The sequence below is a fragment of the Crinia signifera genome, chromosome 2 (genome assembly GCF_055691185.1).
Source record: "Crinia signifera chromosome 2, ASM5569118v1, whole genome shotgun sequence".
Classification (NCBI taxonomy): Eukaryota; Metazoa; Chordata; class Amphibia; order Anura; family Myobatrachidae; genus Crinia; species Crinia signifera.
The window spans coordinates 134,989,816-134,997,920 of record NC_139218.1 but is presented as its reverse complement, the minus strand read 5'-3'; the positions used below and the strand labels follow the sequence as shown (position 1 = coordinate 134,997,920).

Sequence of the window (8,105 nt, the reverse complement as noted above, 5' to 3'; positions counted from 1 at the left end):
ATATCTGGAGCTTTTCGTATGAAGAATTTGTGTGTCCAACAAGATGCTGTATCACGTCAAATGGTCAAATTTCACATGAAAGATATCGTATCATAGTGAAGTACAGCAAACAGCATTAATGACACATACACAATACATTAAACATGGAGTACAAAGCATAAGTGTTACAGCATCTTGTTGGACAAATCTTCATATTAAAAAAGGACCAGGTTTTATATTCTAATTATTTTTCTATTGTGCACGTGAAGAATAATGGTACCTTTGGAATATACATATCTGTTATTTATACACATCCTAGCATGCCATGCAAGTTTTAGCAGGGCATGCTGGATCTGTAGTTCAAAAGCTGGAAGGCCAAAGGTTACCCATCCCTGTTATCCCAGATTAACCCAACTACAAGGCAAAGCTGCCAGAGTACATTTTCTAGTGCTTTAAAATCAGAACCGACAATCCTCACCACCCTTCAACAACTCAGTCAAGAGGACACATCTTCTGTTATGCACTCCACCCTAACGCACTTGGAGCATAAATCAACCTATGTTAGGATTCTTCTGGTTGACTATAGTTCCGCATTTAACACAGTGATCCCAATGTCACTAGTGTCGAAATTATTTGACTTGGGCCTGAGCGGATCTACCTGCAATTGGATTTTGAACTTCCTAACTAATAGACCCCAGGTGGTCAGAATGGGGAACACCGTATCTGAGGAGACCATAATTCAGACCGGAGTGCCGCAGGGATGTGTCCTCAGTCCCCTACTATACTCGCTGTTTACCCACGACTGCATATCGTCTTCTGACTGTCAAAATTGTGAAATTTGCTGACGATATAGCAGTTGTGGGGTTGATTAGTGAGGATGATGAAACACACTACAGAAAAGAAATAGCGAGACTGGTAGCCTGGAGTGAGGGAAATAACCTAGTGTTAAATGAGGGAAAAACTAAAGAATTAGTGATTGATTTTAGGAGAAAGTTAGTGGTGCCGAAGAAACCAGTGTGTATAAACGAGGCAGATGTTGAAATTATGGAGTCAGTCAAGTTTCTGGGACTTCAGGTCTCAGCCAATTTGTCATGGTCTGGCAATGTTCTCGCTCAGACAAAGAAATCCCAACAGCGTCTCTTTTTTCTGAGGCGTTTAAAAGCGGCCGGTGTGAGCAAGCCCACCATGACAAACTTCTATAGATGCTCGATAGAAAGTATTTTGGCCTTCGGCATTATCGTCTGGTTCGGCAATTGCACAGTTAGGGAGCGCTCAAAACTAGAACGCATTGTAAAGGCCGCAGGCAAAATTATAGGAGTCCAACTGCCAACCATACTGGAGCTCTATAATTCTAGAATTTTAAAGCGTACCAAAAATATTTTAGCCGATTCCAGTCACCCGTTTTTTAGTTCATTTGAGCAATTACCTTCGCTAAAAAGGTTCAGAACCATGAGGGCACGTACTAGTCGCTTGCACAACAGTTTCCTTCCATCAGCAGTGCGTATGTTGAATGCTTGAAATGATGTTTGATTTTATGTATCCCTTAGTACTTTTCTTCCCTTTTTTATATGTATTATACGGATATTGCTTTTACTGTACTGGTATTTATGTACTACACAATTTCGTCTGCAGTGAGAGTTCTTCTCCCGCTGTTGATGACAATAAAAATTGACTTGACTTGACATCAGAATTAGAAATTATTTATCAAAAACAAAGAAAAAGTTTACACAACCATTGCAGGTTCTTAGCAAAACACAATACAGTAGAGCAGTCCCCAGTTAACATATGTGGCATAATTTAGGATCTTCACAATAAACATGTTGTGTATAAAAAAAAATCCACATAAAAACTTGATGAAGTCAAACAACAACACTCTGTAGCAAAGTAATGTTGTCTCCTTTCAACATAATACGACCTGTGAAAAAAAAAAAAAAAAAGACTGTTAGCCTAAAGTGAACAAGGTGTTCAGAACTACCTTCATGCCTGAAAATATGTAGTAACATAAGTAGTGAAAAAAGCAGTGGGACAATGAAGGCACAATATAAATATTAATGGGCACTACTCTGTCCTTTTGTTATATGCAGACAGCAACAATTATTTCCACAGAGGACAAATAAGGTCTATAAATGTGTTGTCACCTATGCTAGACATACATTACACAAATACCTGAGTGTTCTGCGTAAATAACTGCACTGTGTATGTGCAAGAACGATCCTAAAATATGGATTGGTCGTACTTGCTGAACTATCCAGCAATATTTAGGAGTTTGCAATTCGTTCCACCAGACTGTTCGCGTTGTTATAATGTAAGCTGTGTATGTCTACTACGTAAATTTCTAGATTCAGTCTAATGTAACATTTTGTTGTTATATGCTCTCCGCTATGTATGGTGGCATGCAAAAAATACAAAGTAAATGACAAGATCTGGTCATTTGACCAACAGGCTAATAAACTAAACAGTTCCTAATAAGTGCACTTATTTGATAATGATACACATTAGAAGATGAGCCAACTATATCTCCCATACACCAAGGGGTGGCTTTGAGTTATAGTTTTAATCTACCATTTGCTCCAACACACTGGAAAACTGACAGTTATTCAAATTAATTAAAGCCATGTATTGGTCTGTTTTCCAGTGTGTGAGATTGTTATTTGTTCAATTGGGCACTACGGATGGTGAAATGGTTAGCATTACTAATACCCCTTTTAGACATACTACCCGGGATTTTGGCAAGGTTTACCCGGGATTTTCAACCCAGGTCACTCCCAGGATTTTAGTAACAGACCCCCTTTCACACTACACCTCAAAAAAAAAAAAAAAAAAAAAAAAAAAAAAAAGGCCACATCACATGTTTAAAACTGAAAAAAACGGGTAATACCATTCAGACATAAGCCGGGTATTATACCCGGGAGTAAAATACCGGGAAAAACCCTGGTCAATTGCAGGTGCTCAGTATCCGGGAGTGAAAGCCCGGGTATACCCTTTCAGACATACGCTAGTCCCGGGTTTGGGCGCGTTCATGTGAAAAAAAACAACAGGATTTTCGCTTATGTCTGAAAGGGGTATAACTCACAGCACTGAGATCATTGGTTTGATTCCCACCATGGCCCTAATTGTGCAGAGTTCGTATATTCTCCCTATATTTGCGTGGGTTTACTCTGGTTTCCTCCCACAATCCAGAAATATACTGGTAGGATAATTGGCTTCCGACAATATTAACCCTAGAATGTCTGTGCGTATGTACATGAATACAGAGAATATAGATTGTAAGCTCCACTGGGTCAGGGACTGAAGTGAATTTTCAATTATTCACTATTAAGTTTCTTATATAGCGCACATATTCCGCAGCACTTTCTAATGAAAATCTGGTCATTCATTTATATTTGTAAACTGCCAGATTAGACAAATGGTCTGCCCAATAATTGGATAGCCTAGGCCAGGGGTGGCCAACCGGTCAGAGGTAAAGAGCCGAAAAATATCTGTAGTCTAGCTAAAGAGCCAACAACATGCGCCCACCGAAGGCGGGTGTGCCAAAAAAGGGGCGTGGTCTATTTGGACCCCTTGGATGGGTGTAATACACATGCCTCCAATAGTGCCAGATACATATGCTCCCACGGTGCCGGGTATTTTACAACATAATGCCGATTACACGTCACACAACCATTACATAGTATACCACATGCCATGCTCATTACATGTTATGCCACATACAGTAATGCCCATTACATGATATACCACACTGTGATGCCCATTATTCATTATGCCAGGACTCAATTTATTTCTAAGTAGGGATAACATGGACAGTGCGCGCCAAATTCACCGTAATGCTGATTACATGTCACACACCCATTATATAGTATACCACATGCCATAATGCCCATTACATGTTATGCCACACACCATAATTAATGCTGATTACATGTTATAACCAAACACCATAATGCCCATTACACTAAACACCATGATGCCATTACACATTATGCCACACTTTTTAATGCCCATTATATATAATACCACACCCGTTAAGCCAATTACATATAAGTGCTGCTTAACTAAAGCCCGTTGCTACGTGGTCAGGGATTGCATGCTCTGGGGTACATGTGGTCTGCCAGGGGTTATATGGTCTGCCAGGGGTTATATGGTCTGCCAGGGGTTATATGGTCTGCCAGGGGTTATATGGTCTGCCAGGGGTTATATGGTCTGCCAGGGGTTATATGGTCTGCCAGGGGTTATATGGTCTGCCAGGGGTTATATGGTCTGCCAGGGGTTACATGCTCATTGCAAAGGGGGGAGTGAGAGGTGAGGCCAGGCACGGGGAGGCAGTGAGGCCAGGCACGGGGAGGCAGTGAGGCCAGGCACGGGGAGGCAGTGAGGCCAGGCACGGGGAGGCAGTGAGGCCAGGCACGGGGAGGCAGTGAGGCCAGGCACGGGGAGGCAGTGAGGCCAGGCACGGGGAGGCAGTGAGGCCAGGCACGGGGAGGCAGTGAGGCCAGGCACGGGGAGGCAGTGAGGCCAGGCACGGGGAGGCAGTGAGGCCAGGCACGGGGAGGCAGTGAGGCCAGGCACGGGGAGGCAGTGAGGCCAGGCACGGGGAGGCAGTGAGGCCAGGCACGGGGAGGCAGTGAGGCCAGGCACGGGGAGGCAGTGAGGCCAGGCACGGGGAGGCAGTGAGGCCAGGCACGGGGAGGCATGGGGAAGCAGTGAGGCCAGGCACGGGGAAGCAGTGAGGCCAGGCAGCCGGGCAGAGAACTATCAGCGGCGCTATTTGAAATCTAGCGCCAGCTCACACGTCCGACACTGGCAGCCAATCAGGAGCCGCCACTCCGATTAGCTGCGCGAGCCGGCGCAAGATTTAAAATAGCCGCAGATTCAGACGCACACAGTCCTCTGTGATGACGGGTCACCGGAGCTTGATCCCCGGCGACGGCAGCGAGGCTGCCCGACCCTCCCTGCTCTGTTCCCGGACAATGTATAGTCCGGGAACGCCATCCCGGACGGGTGGTAACCCAGCAGGAGCCGGCGAGCCGCCCTGTAGCAGGGGGCAAGCCGCATGCGGCTCGAGAGCAGTGGGTTGGCCACCCCTTGCCTAGGCGGCCATACAATAGAACAATTTGGCCTTTTTCTACAAAATCGGGCCAATTATATGAAAAAGTGTCAAATCGTATGTAATTTACTTAGGATTCTAATACGCTGTCACGTGTGCACCAGATTGGATCTGCAGATTGTCACTGCTGCACCAAGGACACATTGTTTCCCAGTGCAGCAAATGGGATCACATTTGCCGAATGCCAAAACTCACCAAGCTGTTTCCTGGTCTTTGTTTTCAGGTGGATTTCTTCTGCATCATCTAACACCAAGTTCATATACTCATCGAATCCCTAAAAGAAAAGTAAAAAATTTTTTTTTCTATTTTCCTAATATAAAGATTTCAGTCTTCAATACCACATACTTTATATTAAAAGTCCTGTTTTTGTATTTCCTTTGTAAAATAAATTACAACCACATATTTGCCATATTTTGCCAACAGCATATTTCCTATATGAATATTCTCTCTAACAAACCCCCATATTGCTACCCACACCTATTGGGTGAACACTGTAAAACATGAAAGTAATCTGATTATTCATGCATAGGCTGCCTGGTTCTTTCTGCACCGTGTACTAACAGCACAGCTAATTCAAAAAATGTTGGGGAGAGGAAAAGCTATGTTCTGGGAGACCACAACATGAACCAGTTACTGAGCAAATAGATCATACTCACAATGATACATCCTTCTATACGCATGTTCACTTGCTCGTACAACCATACTTGTATCCGCGATCTCTGTAAGTAGTAAAAGTAATTTTAACCCATTGACTACAGGCAAGAAATACAAATATGAAAGCACAAAATTATTATTACTTACATTTTGAAGGTACCTAAAGATGAGATTCTAATATAAAGGGAGTTAAGGCAAAAACCAATATCACAGTAAGAAAAGACCAACCACACCAGGGCTTCCCAAACTATGTTGTCTATGCAATAATAATAATAATGGGTATATACTATAGCAGGGCTGGGCAACACCGGCCCTCCAGATGTTAATGAACTACACATCCCAGGATGCTTTGCATTAGTTTTGCTATGTGGCCATGCTGAAACTGATGCAAGGCATGCTGGGATGTGTAGTTCATCAACATCTGGAGGGCCGATGTTGCCCAGCCCTGTACTATAGTGTTCATTCTAGCACCCTGCATCTTCAAAAGCTCGTGCAGTTACTCTTCCCTGTCTGGGGTGTCTGTCTCCATTGTGGAGCTTATAGCACAGTGTGGCCTTAAATTTGAACACTACACTAGAAAATATTATCAATTCTGCCGATTCTGATGGGTTGGAATAACAATATAAATTTTGTCTAGCAAGTATGCACAGTCGCTGACAATGCACAGCCATGTGTCATCAGCAAAAACCTCCATTGGGACTTGCCAATGCTGGATTTCCATTACACTGGATACAGATTGTTTAGTGCCTTCCCAGCATAAGCCTTGAAGATGGATAAAGTGGACAAATAAAGTACCAGCTAATATTTTAGTCTAACATTGCAGTCTAACAACAAGTGCTGACTGGTACATTATCTTTCTGCACTCTCCAAGGCGTATCAGAATCCTCTGTCCTCAAGGCACCTTAAAAGTACAGCTATTAAGGCTACCCATGTTTAAGCACAGATGGCACAATTTCACTAAGGTACTTAATTTATCTGAGCCTAAGCATAGATTTCCTTTATACCCAAACTGTTGGGGTGACTTCAGGACCAAGTATGAGAACCACAGGACTACACACTTAGGCTGGCATAAGATCTTTGATTGCGGTTAATTGCTGGCCCCAATACAGAAGCATGAGCCGCAGGTTACCTGGGATTTTTTTCTGGTAAGAACAGTCTTTTCAGGGTTGTGGATGCAAATACACAGGTTTCCCTGTTTTCACACAAAAGCGTTCTGTTTTTCAAACAGGAGATCTAAATGGACTGCCTGTTATTTAAAATATATATATATATATATATATATATATATATATATATATATATATATATATATATATATATATATATCTGTGAAACATCGGGGAAAAAGCAATTTCTGCTCCCAATGTTTCAATGCAGCTAAATAGTTTCCTAATTCTGGCACAAAGATATACGAGGAGCAGGAGACATCTTATTTCAACGTTTGGCAATCAGCAAATAACTAGGAAAAACCAGTGTGTGCTCACAGGGGGCACCTGCAGCTGGTTCCTCGGCACTGGCAATCACAAAATACACCCGCTCTGCTCAGCCATCATCACGCCGTTACACCCCATTCCCCCGGTGTTCTCCTTGCACGAAAAACAATGAAAGGGTCGGCTACGGAGATTTTAATGGGCCGGGTACATGCACCATGGCGGCGGAGAGCGGGACTGAGAGCGCACGTGTGCTGGGGTTCAACTACGAGGGACCCGCTTTCCCTGATCCCAGAGAGAGACCGCAGCGCTCGGTATAAGAAGGATACGATGGGCTGCACCATCACTTTCTGGACCTTCTGCCCCTGCCCGCGGTACGCCATCTCCGTCTGCTGCTTCGGATCGCTCAAGAGAACCGGAAGCGAAAACACACATACAACACACCAGGCGCCTTGCCGCAGGAAGTACTTAAAGGACGGAAGCGGATCATACGTCATTTAACCTACACCCCGGAAGCGGTTTCATTTTGATGGGGATTTCGCCAATATAATAAATGTGTGCTTGTTTTGAGAGTTGGCGTGTTGTGAAATCAGCCGTGAGTGACGAGTGACCCGAGTCGCCTACACGCTAACACCCAGCCACCTGCATGTGTAAAAAGTCATGTGCCCTTCTTAAGTGACCCATATAAATTGTGATAACGTGGGCAGTGCAACCCCAAATTCTAGCAGCATTTACTGTAAAGCGCTGTGTAAAGTGAGCACTAATAACTGTTAATAAATAATACATAAAATACTGTGCCGTTGCGCACATCGCACCTAATTGGATTGAGCCCCTAGGTTATTTCAAAGCACTGACATTTAACGAGGCTGAAGTTGGCTTCTTATTCGGCCAGCTTCTTATTCAGAACAATCACTGTTACAAGGGTTAATGAATCATGG

At 43.7% G+C, this 8,105-nt stretch overlaps 1 protein-coding gene across 1 annotated transcript; it reads right to left on the bottom strand.

Moving 5' to 3' along the window:
* Positions 1-1,663: 1,663 nt before the first annotated feature.
* Positions 1,664-7,651, bottom strand: SNRPE (small nuclear ribonucleoprotein polypeptide E). The gene is made up of 5 exons (XM_083172863.1): positions 7,497-7,651; positions 5,885-5,911; positions 5,740-5,802; positions 5,279-5,357; positions 1,664-1,894 (listed from the first exon to the last, which is right to left on the bottom strand). Exons 1-5 carry the CDS (start codon positions 7,548-7,550, stop codon positions 1,839-1,841), a joined length of 279 nt encoding a protein of 92 aa, XP_083028989.1. The 5' UTR covers positions 7,551-7,651; the 3' UTR covers positions 1,664-1,838.
* Between the last annotated feature and the right edge of the window lie 454 nt (positions 7,652-8,105).

Excerpts from the sequence above, each read along its gene's own strand:
- SNRPE (XM_083172863.1), bottom strand. The coding sequence starts at position 7,550 with ATGGCGTACCGCGGGCAGGGGCAGAAGGTCCAGAAAGTGATGGTGCAG. Across the intron at positions 5,912-7,496 it reads AAGTGATGGTGCAGCCCATC|AATCTCATCTTTAGGTACCT; the intron begins GTATCCTTCTTA and ends CCTTTATATTAG. Across the intron at positions 5,803-5,884 it reads TCTTTAGGTACCTTCAAAAT|AGATCGCGGATACAAGTATG; the intron begins GTAAGTAATAAT and ends TACTACTTACAG.